Source organism: Plecotus auritus, assembly GCF_963455305.1.
Source record: "Plecotus auritus genome assembly, chromosome: 8".
NCBI classification, from domain to species: Eukaryota; Metazoa; Chordata; class Mammalia; order Chiroptera; family Vespertilionidae; genus Plecotus; species Plecotus auritus.
The window spans coordinates 162,423,105-162,441,846 of record NC_137782.1 but is presented as its reverse complement, the minus strand read 5'-3'; the positions used below and the strand labels follow the sequence as shown (position 1 = coordinate 162,441,846).

Below are 18,742 nucleotides of genomic sequence, written 5' to 3'. Positions count from 1 at the left end.
TTCCCGCACCGGAACCAGGACATTCCTGTCCCTCCAGTGTCTTCCGCCCACCTCTGCCCACTGTGTGTCTTCCAGTGTCCCTCCCCTGACCCTGCTGCAGGCTGTGCTCCCTACAGCCTCAGCCTCTCCCCCTTGCTGCAGGCCCCAGCCCACTCCCCCGTGCACGGGGGCAGCTGTGTGCAAAGTATGAGACTTCACTTAGAAACTGAGCACAGACCCAATGAAATCAGCAAACAGAGTCCCTGTCCTCGTTTTCCTCTAGCTGTGCCGGTGGTGGCAAAGCTGCACGCGTGACGTGTGTGTGTGTGTATGTGTGTGTGTGTGTATGTGTGTGTGTGGACCGGGGTGAAGGTGGAGGTTTACTGCTGGGAGAGTTGGGAGAGGGAAGATAGTGAGAAAAGAGGTTTCATGTCATGGGTAGTGCACTGACTTTGCTGAGCCGTGTGCCCTGCATGCTGATGCTTGCATTCCAGAGCCCAGAATGTGTGACACTCGCTGGAGGACTCCTAGTCTTCCACTTTGGGCAGGAAATTCACTGCAGGAAAATCACTCCGAGTCAGGCTTCCGAAGTCAAGCCAATCAACGACTTCCAGTCTTTGGCCCCAGCTCTGCAAGGCTCCGTATTCATGAATTATTCAGACTCCCAGCTCCTGCCTGTCACTCAGGGCATCCTTTCTCCTTCTGTGAGCCTGAGGCCCAGAATACAGCTTCAGTCCAGGATGGTGTCCCAGCCCCAGAATCATTATCATGACACTGACGGGCACCTCCACCTGCAGAATAAAACCTGTCTGCCCGGAGAGCTGGCTGTTGTGAGCTGAGCCTGGTGCATAAAAAGTCAGGCCTGGGAAAGTAAGACAGTGAATATAACATGGGAAAAGCCCATAATGTGGACACTTTTGCTTTGAGTTCCCGGGGCTTTCTGTAACCAACGCACAAACACTCACCTGTGACAGGAACCAGCACTTGTTTGTTAATTGCTCTGAACTCCCTTTTCCTCATAGAACTTTAAATACCAGATTTGTAAATGTAAAAATCATTTTCAAACTAACACTGTGGTTCATGTTTAATATAAGAACAAATCAACCACAGCACATGCATATAGTGTAAAATATTGAAGACCCCATTCACAGCTCCTATTCCTCTGCCTCAGGAGAGGTACACACACAGCACACACATGCACACACTATACACATGTACAAGCACACACATGTGCAAAGTGCACGTATGTACACATGCATGCATGCACATGCACACACACTGCACATACAGTACACAGGTGCACACACATGCATGCACCTTCTATTTCTCTGGGTTCTGCCCCACGTGCTGTGGAGGGAGCCTGCCACTCTTCCTCCCTGAAAAACTGGCCTGGGTGATGTGACCTTCCTCTGGATCGTGGTTCCCTTTTAGTTGGTGGGAGGGGCTGTCTGACGGGCAGCTGGGGCCTCCGGAGGACAGGCTGGGCTGCCTTCCCGGCTGGATTGACACCTGCTATCTTTTCCAGCTCCTAGACCCGGGGACGGCCGGTGCGAAGAAGCAGCCATGGTAACTATGTTGGAATCACAGAGCAGTGGAGCGGGGCGAGCCTCAGAGGGCCTGCTCTGCTCTTCGGGGCCAGGGAGGAAAGGCCTCGCTCCGGCTCCCTTCGGAGAGGTGTCCCTTAGGAGACCCCAGTCTCCTGCCTCCCGGTCCACACTCCCCATGCCTGTGAATCCCCTGGAGGAAAAGCAGGAAGGCCACACGCGGGATTCTCGCTTCCCTCCACCATCCAGGCGCCCTGCTCTGCTCAGGGGCCGCGTGCAGGGTGGGCCAGGGTCTGTCTCATTCTTCCCCGGTGTCCGCAGCCCCTTCCAGCTGGGGATGTGGGGAGAAGGGCCCAGACGGAGCTGTGGACCCCATTTGGGTGACTCCGTTGCCATCTGAGCTGTGTCTCCAACTCCAGGAAGGACAATCAAAGAAGCAGAGCCAGGCTGAGCGAAAGCTTGTCAGGAGACAGACCCCAGAGGCCAAGGGGGTTGCTGGCAGGTGACACATCCAGTCTGACACGTGCATGTTTGCTTCTGCTTGCAGGTTTGGGAAGAGGCCACAGCAGGCGTGCATGGGAGTGGTGACAGGTGAGTCCTGGGCATTCAGGGCCAGATCCCAGCTTGTCCCATCCCTCCCGACACAGCACATTTTCGTAAATGAAGAGAATGTACCCTATTGGCCACTTTGTTGTGGAGTCTGAGGAGAAGGGGGGAGGACAGTCACCCTGAAAGGAGGGCGTGAGAAACGTGTCTGAGGGTCTCTGAGCAAACAGACACCAGGAAGCTTTGGTGGGTTAGAGGACATGGGAGAAGGGTTGGGGTGGCTGGGCTGGAGTCCTGAGCCTTCCCCCACCCCCACACACCAGCCCCCAGAACTGGACCAATAGCACTTCATCTGCAGGAACTGCCCACCCCTCACCAAAGGAGAGGGCCTGGTCTAATTTTCAGCCTCTTTCATTTTGCAATAACTCCGTAGCTATAAATATATCAATTGGATTCAGAAAAAAATGAAAATCAACTATATCCCACCATCTGGAGATAATCATTGTTAACATTTGGGCTACTTTACATATGAATGTGCTGATGATATGCTCTCTGTAACCTGTTTTTTCATTTAACATCAGACGCCCCTTGTGACTCTATTAAAAGTCATCCTGAAACCTCAAGTCCCTTAACGCCAGCTGAACTAGCTCGTGGGATGTTAGAATCGGTGACAAGGAAACCACTGCTCCCTCACAATTAGGGCGAGGCGGCTCGGACGCAGTGCGTGCCCTCTGCTGAGCTGACCTCCTGAGAGCAATGGCAGTGAGGTGGCCGGTGCCCTGCCAGTGCAGCCAGGAGAGTCCCCATGGGCCTGGGAGTGACTAGGCTCCCTGCAAAGGACGGGGTGAGGGAGGCACTGGGCCTGCCTTCAGCCTTGCCCTCTAGCAGGGCAGGTGGAGACCTGGTGCTCACCCTCCAGGATTGACTGACAGGTGAGGGGATATTGGTGGCCAAAGTGGCGGGAGAGTCCCTTGGAAAGGGTCAGAGGTTCCGAAAGCAGAGGCCCCGACAGACTGGGGGACTGTCACAGCCCTCCTAGGTTTGGCCCTGTTTACCCTGACATGGCAGGAAAAAAGAAATGGGGTGGTGTATTTGTGGTGTCTGGGAAGATAAGGTATAGTTTAGATCCTGAAGCGCAAACACAGGGGCTGTGCTTGATTGCCCGCCTGGTGCAAAGTCCTGGCGGCCCCTACTTAAGCAGCGTGGCCAGGAGTCTCACCGGGCCGGAGGTGCCACACAAGGCAGGGCAGTGAGGACAGATCTGGCCCCTGAGCGTCCTCAGAGGTAGGACTCCCCGGAGCTGCCAGTGGACCCAGCCTACACGCAGGGCAGGGCGGGCGGGCGGGGTGGAGGGCAGGTCCTGGAAGCTCAGCACGTGTGTGTGTGTGTGTGTGTGTGTGTGTGTGTGTGTGTGTGTGTATGTTTGGGGGTGCGGGGGTGCTGAGCCAGCACAGGGGCGCCAGGTCTTCCGAGGAGAAAGCGCTGGGGATATCCAGAGCCATGCAGTGGGCCAAGCTCAGCCCACCCTCCCTCAGCCCCGGAGCGCAGAGCTCTTCAAGTCTGGCCATGCCCTCGCCCAGCACAGCCAGGGTGCAGAGAGGGAAACTGAGGATGGGCGGGGTGGGCCGGGGCTTTCTCCAGGTTCCATAGTCAGTACATGGCAGGGTCCCTGTGAACAAGGGGGTCCAGCCCCGCAGCCTGAGAACCCAGAGAGAGGCAGAGGACAGAGAGGACGGACAGGTGCACCGCAGAAGGAAAACACAACGACAGGCAGGTGTCTGTGAAAAGATCCACGGAACTGTTTGAGCACAAAGAAGCCACACAACACAAACACCTCTAGCTGGGAAGCAATTCTCTTTCAAAGACCGAGCGCCAGATAGGTCTCTCACCCTCACAGCTGTCCTGATGCCTGGGAGGAAAAGTGCCCCCTCCCGCCCCCGCACCACACACTCACACACATACTCTCTCTCACACACACATGCACACACTCAACACACATGTAGTCTTCCACTGGCCACAGAGCTTTCCATTTTCTCACCACATGTGAGAATGGGCTCCTTCTGCAAGCTGCTCAGGGCTTAGAAAAGGATGCTCATGAGTTTGGGTTGAGGATGAAGAAGACTGAGCCACACGTGACCTTGGTGGCTGCCAAGCCGACAAGGCTGAGTGACCAGTGTCCTGCCTCCAGCCCAGCTTCCCACCCCGACCCCTTCCCTGTCTGCTGCCTGCACAGTGCCGGCTCCTTCAGCGGGAGCCCTTTGGAGCCCTTCTGCTCCCACGAAGCCCCCGGCACTTCTGGGTGGGGGCAGAAAGAGAGGAAGACCCGGGAGAAGTGTGTGGGGGCATCTCCATACCATGACACTCTCCCCGCTCTGCCCTCTTCTCTCCCGGGAGCAAGACACCACATAACTGCTCCCGGCAGTGCTATTTTTAGCGGCCCTCTGGCTGTCAGCTCTGGGACACGATCTCCGATCTCCGCTCCCCAGAGCTTTCCCACCTGCTGTCACTCTCAGGAGAGAGGGGCCGGGGGCAGCCTGCCCAGGTCCCTGTCCTGCGCACTTTCCCGGGGTCCATGCCACCCAGCTTCTCTCAGCCTGGGGACCTCGGGTGCGTTAGCTTCTCGGCCTGTCTCCCCTTTCCTCATATAAGATGCTGAGTACTGAGCCTGGCCTAGCGCTGGACAGATGTTCATTTTTAGCTCCATTTGCTCCCGCTTCCGGGGGCCTGCCATGAGGTTGACTTCACGACCCAAGGCCGGTGTGAAGGTCATGGTTTGGAAGAGGGTCGGTGACCCTGGGCACCTCACTCCAGAGGGGACAGTCCCTACAGGTGACCTGCAGCTGTCAGAGCCACAACCCTCAGACCAGCCCTCCCTTTCTTTAGTCCTTTCAGACATCATCAAACACTTCAATCCCTCTGTTCTGAGCCCCATGTGCACCCTTGGGAGGAGAGTGATACCCCACATTGGTGCTGAGTAAGTTCCTTTCCTGGCTCTCTCCTCGGTAGGGGCATTGGGGGAGGGGGCACCTGGCAAAGTCAAAGGGGTTAAAAATAAAGGTCTGTGTTAAGTCAGAGCCACAGTGCATCTCCGGCACCGATTTAAGTCTGCCTGATGGGCCTAATTTTAAAAATCGGGACACGGTCTGCCCTCCAGAACCAGGGCTGGTGCAGTGTAGCCTTGGACTCGGAGACTGGCTCCTGGGCGGGGGCAAGGGGCCAGCTTCCAGCCCTGCACAAAGTGATATGGAACTGGTTTCCTCTCCGCTCACCTCCCTCTGTGCAGAGACTTGTGGATTCAGGCAAAGGAACTGGTGAGGAGCATGAAAAAGAACCAGGTAAGAACCCATCTGGCTCTGTGCCTGGGGCTGCCCGTGTCTGTGCGAGGCCGTCAGACCAGACGCGCCAGGCAGCCGAGGCCCTGGGCCACGGGGCCCTGAACTCAGCAAACAGGGAGGCCTGGGCCCTCTGAACGTGCTCTTCCTGGCGGCCGTCAAAGCACAGGGCCACTGCTCCCCTGCACAGTGGTCCTGCCTTCCTGATGGACTACACGACTTCTCACTCAGGGAGGTGGTTGAGAGCGTGGGTTCCTGAGGGAGACCCGGTCAAGTGGGGATCCTGAATTCTCCACCCATTCGCTGTATGAAGTTGGTTAAGGCGCTCAACCTCTCTGAGCCTCCGTTTTCCAGTTTATGAAATGGGCATCCTAAGAGGCAGTAGCACAGGATTGAGGAAGATTAAATGAGGTGTTGGATGTGCCTGCCGCTGTCATTGTCATGGAAGTGGCGATTGTTATTCTTGTTAATTACCATGTTCGTTTTAATTCTGAGGTGGAGGCCCCTGTAACACACCTGCCGGGGCCCTGGTGCCCACCTGGCTCTACCCAAGCGCTGAGCCTGGACGGCTGGAGCCAAGGGCAGCCGCTGTCTCGGTGGGCAGTGCATTCACTAAAGAGCGCAGGCATGAGAGCCAGGCCGTGGCAGGTTACAGGCTCAGGGCAGATGCCGGAGATACGCCGGGAATCCAAGGGATAGCAAGGGAATCCTAGGATTTCTGGAGTGAACCCAGCATTCTGGAAAATAGCTGGGAGGTCTTGAATCCAACCCCGTAATTTCACAGATGAGGAAACTGAAGTCCAAGGAATTCCCGTGCCCTGTCCAAGTTCACACAGCTAGTTAGAGGGAAAATCTAAAGCTGCTGAGTCACAGTCTTGCGCTCTTCAACGGCATCATGCCGCCTCTTAAAGAGCAAAGCAAATGTTTATTTTTTTTGTTATGCAAGTGACACATGTTTATTACCAAAAAATGAGAAAACGCAGATAAACAAGAAGAATAGTAACCGAGATCACTGCTGTTGACAACTCAGTGTACATCCCCTCCCGTATTTTTTCCAGGTGCATTTATTCCAAGCACATGTGTACAGTTTATAAAACTAGGATGTTACTCCATGTAGATACTTTTATAACTGCTTTCTTAAGTGTGGTATTTTCCATGACAATAATTACATTTTCCAACACCATTTTAGTAGCTACACATCTTTTTTTTTTAATATATTTTTATTGATTTCAGAAAGGGAGGGAGAGGGAGAGAGAGATACAAACGTCAATGATGTTTGGGGATTGAGCCCACAATCCAGGCATGTGACCTTGACCGGAATCGAACCCGGGACCCTTCAGTCCTCAGGCCGACACTCTATCCACTGAGCCAAACCAGCTAGGGCTACACAGTGTTTCATCTTATGAGTATTTGACAATTTGCGCAGCAATCCCCTATATTAGACATTTATGTTGTTTCCAGTTTTTTACTGTTATAAACAAGTCTTCACCGTTGCTGCTAAATCTTTCATGTATTCTTATTTCCTTACAATATGTTTTGGGAAATGGAATTGTTGAATCAAAGGGTATGCCTTTAAAAATCTTTTAACTATATTTTGCCAAATTGCCTTCTAAATCAGTTACACAATTTGAGTTTCCCACCATATAATTCTCTTTTTGAAAAAAGAAATATAATTATGATTTTATGGGGGTGGGTATGTGAAATTGAAAGATATGAAAAGAAAGCCCTTTTGGTATCAGGTCTTACCACTATTGCTTTTTGATGATGTTGCCTTTTTCTTCAGCAACTTGACTTTCAAAATGACTGGAAGCTAATCAACGTGTTCTTCAGTAACGCAAACCAGTGTCACCTGTGTCCCTCCACCCAACAGGTAAACCACAGACTGGGCGTCAGAGGGATTGCAAGTGCCAGGGTGGGGGCAGAGTGAATGAACTAAACCTGCCTGGTCTGCACCTGGGCTGGGCCTGATGGCACCTACTAGTATTTCAGGGTTTGGATGGATGGATGGATGGATGGGTGGATGGATGGATGGATGGATACCTAAGGATTCAAGGAACCATATATAGGGAAAGGTATTTTACCATTTTTGATATCAGGTAAAGGAAATTGAGTTATAGATAAGCTGAGTCAATGATCATTATACAATTGAGAAAAATCAGCCCCCTAGTTAAAAATTGTTTTGCCTCTCTTAACTCGGATGTCATTTAAGTACTGAATTTAGGAAATAAAGCAGGATGTGTACTCTTGTCATCACCTCTTGAACTGTAGTTCCCCATGAACTCTAGTAGTAATGAGAAGCCTACTGTTAATGCCTGTAGACCATTCTCCAGGCTCTTTAGCATTCCTGGATGCAGGACATGAAATATGTGACTTCATTTATTATTTCTGTAGGTGACTATCTAGGACAGTGGTCGGCAAACTCATTAGTCAACTGAGCCAAATATCAACAGTACAACGATTGAAATTTCTTTTGAGAGCCAAATTTTTTTAAACTTAAATTTCTTCTAATGCCACTTCTTCAAAATAGACTCTCCCAGGCCGTGGTATTTTGTGGAAGAGCCACACTCAAGGGGCCAAAGAGCCGCATGTGGCTCACGAGCCGCAAGTTTGCCGACCACTGGCCTAGCCCATTGCAGTGAAACAGACGCTTACATGGTCTGGACTCTTTACTGCTCTCTAGTTAAAGTCTAGTTTTGTTAATAAGTAAGATGGGGGGAAAATCAGTTAAAAGAAGGAAAAACATGAAGAAGAAAAAACTCAAAGCCAATGACACTGCAAGAAATCTATCATTTATTTGTTGCAAAGGCCTTTAGAAGCAGGTGTCGGCATTGGGAGGGTACGGTGGCAGGAGGCTTCAGGAAACCTAAAAGTGTTTATACCTTTTGACTGAAGCATTTTTCTGACTGTGAAAGCAAAAGATACAAATAAAAATGTGTCCTTTCATTTGGAAAAATAAGCTTTTTCCTGACTTTGGGTTCAAGGAGGAGTTTATTATGTGTGACCTTACAGATGAGGGGCATGTCTGTAAGAGTTTACTGTGTTCCACTAAGGAACAGGGACAGCTGGTGCCCAGGAGACAAGCATCCAGCACCCGAGGGACTGGTGAGCCCCATTCGCTCTGCAGCCGTGAATAAGCACCTTGGTGGGGAGACACGCAGGGACCCCCGAGTTTCCCTGTGGAAGCTCGATGCCCTGAGTGTGGGCAGCGAGGGCCTCTCCACACAGAATTCCCAAGGCTCTGCAGAAGGAAAAGTGAGATGCTTACCGTCATGTTCAGAGAAAGACTCACGCCGCCTGAAGAAAATGAGACAGCAGGCTTTATTGCTGGCTACGGCCACAGAGTGGGCTCAACTGGCTTCTGGAGGCCAACCTCTCGCCTGAGGCCTCTGCCTGCACAGGGACTTGGGTGGGGAGAGAGTCCCAGTGCGGTCACAGCACGGGTGATTGACAGCTGTCTCCAGCATCACCGCCTGTGTTCCCCCAGGAAACAGAACAGCTCCTGGGCCTTCCTTGTCTTCCTTCAGGGGACAGCTGATATACAGGCGGCTTAGCAGTCTGTCTAGTAAAGTTTATTTTTACTTGGTGTGTTTTATTTTTTTGTTTGTTTGTCTTGTGGTTTTTTGACCCTGAAGAGGTAAACCAGGATCTATTTTTGGAGTGCTCTCATTTGTTTATTTACTTCCATCCCCTGCAGGGCATTAGTGGGAAAGGGTGTCTTTAAATACCTGGTGACAGGAGCCTTTTCTTACTCTTACTCCGGGCAGATGTGGCAGGGAGAGGTCTGATAAAAGAATGCCATGTGGAAGTTTTGAGGCCCATCTGGGACCTTAAATCCAAGGGTAATTGTGTTCGCCCCTTGGGAGTAAGTCCTGTCTCCCATCTCCCACCCCACGATGTGAGCTGTAGCGTTTCCTTGACCTTGAGCTTGCCCTTTCCTGACGTGGAACTTCTCATTCGGGGGCGTTTGATTTTGTCCTAGTGGATGATGGGTAGGGAAAGTCAGAATGGACAAAAACCCTCGGGAGCTCTGGAAACTCTACTATTTGTTTGTGGGAAATGGGTGTCTTGTAGGGCCTTGGTCACTGTCATCTCAGCTGAGAGGGAAGGGTGGGGAGGGGAAGGGACAGGGGGGCCTGAGTCTAGGCATCCTCGGCCCCATGTTCCCTGTCCCCACCCACACTCAGCACGTGTCTCCTCTCCCAGCTCAGGCACGTGACAGGCAGCATGGGCAAGCTGACCAGGATGCTGGACTACCTGCTGCGGGAGGTGAGGCTCAAGGCGTCCCCCCTCCATGGACCACGCCCCCGAGCTGCCTGGTGTCTGCCTTCTGCAGAAGAGAGGGCGCTGCCCTTCGGAGGGCTGAGGGCTGGCAGGGAAGGTTCTGGGTACTCAAACTGCCTCCATGGGTTGAGAGAAAGCTAGTGGCAGACCTCCCAGGAGGGAAAGCAAGATGAGGGGAAGGGTCTGGAGGAGACTTGGAATAAAAACCTGGGTCAGGTTTAGGCCCTCCACTCTTGCAAAAGATATTTCCAGCAGACTTCTGGGCAGGAAGAGGAGAGCGCACAGCCCCTCCCTGGGGCTCAGTGACCCCGCTCTCCCCTGAACAGTGCCGGGTAGTGCTGGCGGGAGGGTCCCTGAGACCCTCCAGGGCTTCCCTCTGTGGAGGGACCGTGATGAGCAAGCTCTGCGGGTCTGACTCCTGGGAGGCTGCTTCCCTGTGGCGGAGGGTCCGGAGTCCCGTCACCAGCGCGGTCCAGTCCTGCTTCCTCGCTGACACCTGGTGGGACGGTGCCCTGCCCGCCTTGAGGGTGGTGAATGCCACGTCTCTGCATCACCAGCAGGGCTGGCAGCTTTGGACCAACCCCAACCAAACTTCTCCCAAAGAGGCCCACCACGCTAGCCAGACCCTCAAATGGGCTCACACCAAGGGCTCCAGGGAAGACCCTGGGCAGCGACGATGACTTCGCATCTTTCCCCACCACCCCATCCACTTTCCTCTTAGGTCCCCAGAGCATTTGTGAACCTGGTGGACCTCTCTGAGGCTGCGGGCGGCTCTCCGCGGCACCAGGGGACCCAGTTCAGGTAAAAAAAAGGGAGTGGAATGGGACCAGCATCTGTGGAGGGGCTGCCATGTGCCAGGAACTAGGCGGGGCATGTCACCACACACTGATCCCCTGAAGGAGATTTAAAGGACGGAGGCCCAGAGAGGTGGAGCCGCATGTGCAGGAACCAGTCAGTCTGGGCCAGTGGTCGGCAAACTCATTAGTCAACAGAGCCAAATGTCAACAGCACAACGATTGAAATGTCTTTGGAGAGCCAAATTTTTTAAACTTAAACTTCTTCTAACGCCACTTCTTCAAAATAGACTCACCCAGGCCGAAAACCGACTTCTGCGCATGGGCCACAAAGTTTCAATCGCACTGTACGTGCACGCCCACACATGGTATTTTGTGGAAGAGCCACACTCAAGGGGCCAAAGAGCCGCATGTGGCTCGCGAGCCGCAGTTTGCCGACCACTGGTCTGGGCGATGTAGTCAGATGGCCTGCCCCCACCAGAGTGACCTGAGAGTTTAAAAAGCAGGTTTGGGAAAACATCCATAAGCCAAGAAGTGATACTTCTAGAGACTGGAAAGAAAGAAAATTTAGCCTAAATGTATTTTATCTTCACAGAATTTGATTGGCATGTGGTTCTGAAATTTGTCATAGAATTTAAACTCCTTGACCCCAGATCCTGAGATTTCTGGCTTTGTACTCAGAAAAGAAGTTCACGGGCCGGAGTCAGGGTAGGGACAGCTGGGGGTGGGGGCGATGGAGAGGAGAGGACGGTCCTGGCGAGAGAGGAGTTGAAGAGGAAGGACAGGGAGTCGGGAGGGAGACGTGGAGGTGGGTCTGTGGTGAGGAGGCAGGGAGGGCGGTGCATCCGGAGATGGAGTGAGGGGGGCATGTCTCCACCTCCCTTCCTCCCTTCCCCGCCCAATGGAGGGACGGTAGGGAGTCAGATCACAGTGCACCCCTGAGACCCCAGCTTCTCCTTCCCACTCCCCAAGCAGCGCCAGGCCCCAGCCCTCTCACTCCCCCACAGGCGGCCGGGCCCTGGCCCTCTGACCCCTCCACGGGTGGCTGGGCCCTGGCCCTCTGACCCCTCCACGGGCGGCCGGGCCCCAGCCCTCTGACCCCTCCACGGCCCTCTGACCCCTCCACAGGCGGCCGGGCCCCGGCCCTCTGACCCCTCCACGGGCGGCCAGGCCCCAGCCCTCTGACCCCTCCACAGGCGGCCAGGCCCCGGCCCTCTGACCCCTCCACGGGCGGCCGAGCCCCGGCCCTCTGACCCCTCCACAGGCGGCCAGGCCCCGGCCCTCTGACCCCTCCACAGGCGGCCAGGCCCCGGCCCTCTGACCCCTCCACAGGCGGCCAGGCCCCGGCCCTCTGACCCCTCCACGGGCGGCCGGGCCCCGGCCCTCTCACTCCCCCACAGGCGGCCAGGCCCCGGCCCTCTCACTCCCCCACAGGCGGCCGGGCCCCGGCCCTCTGACCCCTCCACGGGCGGCCAGGCCCCGGCCCTCTGACCCCTCCACGGGCAGCCGGGCCCCGGCCCTCTCACTCCCCCACAGGCGGCCGGGCCCCGCTGCATCCGAGCTTCATTCTGGCTTCTTTTCCCTGCAGCCTCGCAGCGGAGCCCTGCAGGTGCTCGGAGGACACGTCGAAGCTGTCCCGGGTTGTGGCACAGTGGTACTATCAGGTGAGCCCCCTCGGGGAGGCTGGTGGCTCACAGGGGCAGGTCATGGAGGAGAACAGGGGTGGCAGGGACGCTTAGGGTGTAAGTCCCCCCTTCTCCCACAGAGTCAGGAACCAGAGAGCTGCTCTCGGTTCACTCCGGGTGTGACTTGATTTTTCCTCATGTAAAGTGGGGACGATACTGGCAGCGGCGGTTCCTTAGCTAGTGAAGGACTGGGCAGATTCATCCAGAAAGGACTGGGTCGTTCTCACCCAGTGTACCTACCACTGCACTTGGCTGCTGAGCTGGCTATGCCCAGGCTGGGCCCGTACCCAGCCCGCAGCCCAGGGCGACTCAGAGGCCCCGAAGGTGTGGGGTGCTTTAGAGACGAGACCCCCAGCGGGTGAGGATGGCTCAGTGGAGGCCACCAAGCCTGTCAGCAAACAGCTCAAACGCACTTCCTATTGACATGTTCACACGAGGACTTTGGTTTAAGCAAAGTTATGCATGAAGCCTTGTGGCCCTTCTCTCCAGAGGCGCCATGTTTTGTATAGTTAATGGCACGTCCCTCTACCGAACTAGCCCTTGAGCAGAGCATGGCACCCTCGCTGCGTGCCCGGCTGCCCCTCCTCCTTGAGCTCCCAGGGAATATAGTTCGGATCTGTCTCTGGGATGAGCTCAGAAAGCGCGTGGTGTGCGCTCGTGGCCGAGGGCTGCTGAGAGCTCCTGGTGGGAGCCGAGGCGGGGCCAGCGGGGCAGGCGGGGCGGGCAGGGCGGGCGGGGCCTCGCTGTGGCGCACACTCTCTGCTCTCTCCTCCAGGAAAGCTGGGACAGTCTCCTGGCCTCCAGCAGGTACAACAAGCAGGAGTCCTTCTCGGTGGTGTTCCAGCCCTTCTTCTACGAGGAGGCCCTGTCCCCACACTTGGTGCGTGAGGGGGACAATGAACAGCCTGGCCCGCACCCCCTTCCTCTCCCTCTTCCTCTCCCGCCCAGGTGGGACCCACTGAGCTCAGGACAGGCGCTCTCCGGGGGGAATGCTGCAATATTCCCTTATACTTGCTGGGTGACTTCCCCACGGGATTGGAGAGCCCCTGAGGCAGACTCCTGGAGGCAGAGTGGCCAGGGGCACAGAGCATGGACTTGAGCTGAAGGCTCCCGGCTCTGACACGGGCCAGCTGTGTGACCTGGGCAAGTTGTCGGAACTCTGCCCGGCTCCCCATCTGTGAAGTCGGGGCCACTGTTGCTGTTCCCGCCCTCTAGGGTGGAGGCATGAGTAAACACGTGTGAGGAGCTCAGGGAGCCCTCAGTCCCGCTTGGCTATGTGACCCTAGGGTAGAATTTTAGGGCACAGGGCACCCTCCTCCCGCTGCAGGCTCTCTACCTCCACCCCTGGAAGGAAGGGTAGTTTGAGTTGACCCTACTGCCCCCAGGTCACTGGGCAAATACCCCTTGCCCAAGTGGGGTGCCCAGACCATGAGCATGGGGTGGGTCCGCACGTGTTCAGTAGGGTCTCTCTGACCTACTGTGTGTCTGGGACAGTACCCCCTCCAGGCTTCTGGCTCCTGCCTGTTGGAGTTGTGCCCCCCCCCCTCACCACCCCAGGACTTAAACCCAGACATGCAACCCAGGCATGTGCCCTGACTGGGAATCGAACTGTGACCTCCTGGGTCATAGGTCAATGCTCAACCACAGAGCCACACCGGCCAGGCTTAAACAATGTTTAAATAATGGTTTAAAAGAAGGAGGAGGGCCTGGCTGGCATGGTGGGCTCGATCCCCAGTGTGGGGCATGCGGGAGGCAGCCGATCAATGATTCTCTCTCATCATTGATGTTTCTATCTCTCTCTCCCTCTCCCTTCCTCTCTGAAATCAATAAAAATATTTTTTTTTTAAAAAAAGGAGGAGGTATATTAGTTCCCATCCCACCTCCCACTCAGACCACACAGGAATCACTTCCTGTCATGCTGCTCCTGCTGTTTGGCTCAGGTGTGGAGAACCCCGTGATGGTGAGGGTTTGACCTGCTCCTGCAGGCCCTCACCTCCATGCCTGACCCCTGACAGTGGTCCCATGGGGCTGCCATTGCTGATGTGGAGAGGTTGAGAGGAGGAGTCTGGACAGAGCAGGGCCACCCCATCTCTGCCAGGGACAGCTTCAAGTGCGTGGCAAGCCCTCCCATCCTTGGGACACAGGGGTTCTCTATGGTTCTCTTTCAGGGGAAGCGGCCACACCAGGATCCCACCACCCTCGCCTTGAATCTCTGGAACATCATGGTGAGTTGTGAGGGGTTCCGGGGGCTGGGGATTGGCCTAAGGAGGGGCAGGGCCTCCACCACCACACCCACCCTGTCCACTGCTCTGATGGAGGGGCTGCGGGATGCTAGGGGGTCCCAGAACAATGATGCCAGGCCACCAGGGATCCTTCCCACATGTGGGCACAGCCAGCTCTGCCCACCCGGGAGTTTCACTGCCTTTTCCCAGAGCGGGGGCACAGCCCTGGCAGTGTTCAGGGCTCTCTGGGCATCTTCAGCCCTGCCCTTCCCAGAGGCCGGGACGTCCTGGGAGTGTGTGGAGATGCACTTGCAGTGGGGCCTAGGGAACATCTCACACAGCGATCCAGGCCAGCTTTCCATCATGTGACATTTTAGCACCAGCACGTGATTTCACAGCCCAGGGTGGCACCTGAGCTGAGCATGGACTTTCGAGCGATAGAGACCTGGGTCGAATCCTAATGCCGTCTCTCACAGGTCGTGTGAATTGAGGGTCTCCCCTCCCTTTCTGCAAAACCCAGATACTAACACTGGCCCAGGACCTGGCGAGTGTGTAGCTCATTCCTGGCCCACAGTGCATATTGGACACGTGTTGGGGCTCCTCACGTAACTGTGCCTGGTTTCCCCACCTCCCAGGCCCCCCAGGGCTGCCTGGGCTCGTCAGTGGGTGGGATGGAATGTCAAAACTTTGAGCCTTGGTACCAGACAGACACCTGATTTTGCCATTTATTTTTTTCCCCATCCAAGCTGCCTTATTTTTAGAATTCCAGTGACAGGAACTTGGTTTTCTTCTTCCTTGGATTAGAACATGTTTTCTCCATCTTTTCTACTAAGTGCTCTGCTGAGTACCACCAGCAGCTGTGCAATAGCCAGCAACGAGCGGGCGGGGGCAGGACCAGCCCTTGTCAATGGAGTCACACTCTCCTTAAAGAACGCATTTGCTTTCTTGGTTAGTGGGCCTTACCCTTGGGTGGAATATCTCCAAGGGAACCACTTGCTGCCCATCTCCTGTGGAGGCAGAGGAAGCGAACCTGCCCCCTCCTGCAGGGCCGCCCTCCCGCCGCCCTCTCTCTGGACAGAAGGGCCGACTATTCCAGCTCAGCCCAAACTACCTCCTTCCCCTCCCACGTCACCTGTCTCCCAGGCAACGAGAGAGAACCTACTGTGTTCCCTGTGCTGGCTCCAAGGCGGATACAAAGACACACCAAACGGTCTTTGCCATCACCCAGCCCAGGGTGTAGTTGGAAGGGTCAGGCAACTCAGAGGAACAAGAGTAGACTTGAACTCAGCCAGCAGGGAGGTGGACTGGGCACCCCAAAGTGACAGGGCAAGCGGTCAGGAGAGCCCCACGGCGGTGGGGTTTGGGCTGGCTTTGTGGGATGTGGCAGAGGAGGGCAGGCGGGCATTCCCAGGCTAAGGCCTTTGTGAGCGAAGGGCCTGGAGAAACACAAAAGCCAAATGCATATCGAGAGGCAGTAGAAGCTGGTCTGATAGGACAGGAAACAGGACGAGGAGGCCCTGGGAACAAAGGAAGCCCTTTGAAGGCCAGACAGAGAGAAGCTGGAGAGAGCAGACAGGGAGGAAGGACCCCCTCTCCTTCCGTCTCCCTTCATCCTGCCACTGAGTATCATCGGTGGTGGTGGCAGCAGTGGCAATGCCTTTACTGAGCCCAGGGGATGTCCTGTCCATTCAAACAGGCACACACGTCTCCTATAACTCCTTGCAGGGGAGGCGAGGACGAGGATGAGAGGAGCACAGGGGGGAAGAAGGTCTCAACGCTCAGTGTGACAGAGGATGTCACCAGGGCCGGAGGAGAGGAGGGGGCTTTCCTGAGTGGGCAGTTGCCCGTTCTCTTCAAACCAGGCATTTCCCACTGAGAGTCCTCAGGGTTCCTGCCCCAGGTCAGCGAAGAGGGAGGGGTTTCCCCAGGGTGTCTTTTGGCTGTTTTTTGGTGACTCTGCTATATTCATTCTGCTGGAATTATGAAGATGTGGCTCTTCCCATGTTCCTTTCCAGACTCTGTTATTGATTAAATTTTTGAAAGATTGGAGAGAAGAAAGCAGGCCAGGTGGACACCTGGCCACCACCCCGGGCCCACTGGACACTCACTTTCGGAGCAGGTTGACCCCTGTGGGGGGTCCTCCCCTCAGAATAAAACTGGAAGAAGGGACCTCAGTTCCTCCTCCAGCGGAAGGGTGGCCACTCCTTTTCCAATAGGTTAATTACACCCTCTTATCGGACTCTGCCCTTTTGGGTGAAGAGCCAGCCCCGAGAAGAGTCACGTTCTCCTCCTGCTTCTTGCTTAGTGGGCACAGATCCTGGGATAAGATATTGCCAAAGACTCCAAAAGCCGCATGGAGGCTGGCAGAGCTGTGACTGAGCCAGGCAGGATGCTCAGTGCTGTAGCCTCCTGTCCCTGTGTCCCCTGTCAGGGTCCTTGGGAAGGCGAGGGCCTATGGTATCACAGGAGCCTAGCACCTGCAGGAAGTAGGTCCTCCCGAAGTAGAAGATGGTGCCTACAGCAGAAAACCCGTGCGCTCTCAAAGCCACTGCGTTTTTCTTTAGGTGCTTATGGATGTATAATGAGACATGTGTGAGAGGTAGGCTAACAGCCAGGGCATTTAAAAATAACAAAGGGAACTGTGAAATACTGCTCCCACATGGAGTTCTTCAGCAGCCTTCATTCTCTTCCCTTTAAGGCTTGTACCTGCGGGTACACCGTGCACACTTCGTCTGGTTGTTGGGCTTTGGTTATCATTTAAGTAGCTGCCTGTGTCAGAGCTGATGCCACCATCACCCATTCCCGAATCAATAGACATAGGAAGCCGAGAGCCATTGGGTTGGATCAAGGACCCCGGTGTCCTTGTCCTGGCCCAGCCTCCCCAGTGCTCAGCTTCTCCTGTGATCTCAGGAGGGGTGGGCCAGGAGTCAGTGACTCCTCGCTTGCAGTGGGCTCAGCTTGAGCGTGCATCAGAATCCCCCAAAGGACATGCTAGAATGCAGAGAGCTGGACCCCACCCCAGGGTTTCTGACTCCATAAGTCTGGGGTGGGTTGGGGGGGGCACTTGCATTTCTCACATGTTCCCAGGTGACGTGATACTGCATCCAGGGTCAACTCGGAGAAACACTGGACGGACGAGTCTTTCTCGGTGGCACCTGGAATGCTGCCGCCGCCTGAGCATTACCTTCTGTTCTAAAGATCGCCTTCTTTCCTAGATGGAGCCCGCAGGACAGAAAGATGAGCTGCTCAGTGCAGATGAGAGCTGGCCCATGAAGTGTCCCTCTCAGGTAGGCCAGGCCTGGGGAGAGAGGAAACCTCTCACTGAATCAGGAGAGAGATGGGGCCACCAACTGGGCTTTGCTGTGAAATGGGGTCTCACCTGGCTGAGGCATTGGCTGCTTTCGCGTTGTGGGTCTGTTCCGCGTCCCGTCACAGCTTTGCATACTTGGCACACGTAAGGTTTACAGAATGTAGCCATTGTGGCAGAATTGAGCTGTTTTAGTAGTGTTATGGCCCCTTCCACACAGCGGGAGGGCATAGGGGCAAGGCCATATCTCACCTGGCCCCACGTGTCCCAAATGTGAAGATGGGTTTCTTAACCATGTGCCAAATATGTAATAGGCATGTAGCTAATGTTGCTGAGTAATTGGATGGGGAAATACCAGAAATGAGTAGAATTCCTTTTGTCATATAATGGTAGTCAAGGTTTTGGCTTTCTGGATGAAGTGGTAAGTTTTTGGTGCGAGGCCATAAGAACAGTATAATTCACCCTGTTTCCCTCTTTGCTTTGGCTGCCAGGACACTTACAACTAAGTTCTTCTTTCATGGAAACATACGTACTTTGCTGGTAGCATGGGCTACAGGTAGAGAGCCAGAGATGCCAACTGTTGCAAATGGGAAATTTTAAAGCATGAATGGGCTCCTTCAGGGAACTCATAGGCAGCACAGAGAGGAAAAGCCGGAGAATGGCTTCCATTGAAGTGATGGTGTGAATGTTCCAAGCTGGCCAAAGGCATTGCTGGGTGAAACAGCCTGATGATTAAAGGGTACAGATTTCTGAGTCCTGGTCACAATGCATTACTTTTCTCTGCAGGAAAAGCCATATCTGTTCACCTATAAAAACAGCAACTACCTGTCCAGGTTGCCAAAGCCCAATGAGAAGCTTGAGGTATGGAGAGGTTTTCTGTGGTTGACACTCATGCAAATGAACCAGGGGCCGTACCGCTGGCTGAGCCTGTGGAAACGTCCTGGAACCCCAAAAGCAGGCTGGGTGGGTGATGGATCAGGGGTGTGGCTGTCTCCTTGGTGCTTGAAGGAGGTCTCCCCTCCATCTCCGCCTCGAGAGCAGCCTGGCAGCCA

The 18,742-nt window shown here is 54.9% G+C and overlaps 1 protein-coding gene across 1 annotated transcript in view; it reads left to right on the top strand.

The window, feature by feature from the left end:
• Positions 1-18,742, top strand: part of PLB1 (phospholipase B1) — a gene marked incomplete at its 5' end in the record, with an annotated part of 115,400 nt that overhangs the window by 22,031 nt on the left and 74,627 nt on the right. The window contains 12 exons of the mRNA XM_080684244.1: positions 1,505-1,545; positions 2,071-2,114; positions 4,953-5,043; positions 5,353-5,404; positions 7,185-7,271; positions 9,605-9,667; positions 10,404-10,483; positions 12,065-12,140; positions 12,937-13,041; positions 14,330-14,386; positions 17,599-17,670; positions 18,477-18,551. Coding sequence (XP_080540370.1) covers positions 1,505-1,545; positions 2,071-2,114; positions 4,953-5,043; positions 5,353-5,404; positions 7,185-7,271; positions 9,605-9,667; positions 10,404-10,483; positions 12,065-12,140; positions 12,937-13,041; positions 14,330-14,386; positions 17,599-17,670; positions 18,477-18,551 — 843 coding nt within the window. The remainder of the gene's footprint in view (positions 1-1,504; positions 1,546-2,070; positions 2,115-4,952; positions 5,044-5,352; positions 5,405-7,184; positions 7,272-9,604; positions 9,668-10,403; positions 10,484-12,064; positions 12,141-12,936; positions 13,042-14,329; positions 14,387-17,598; positions 17,671-18,476; positions 18,552-18,742) is intronic.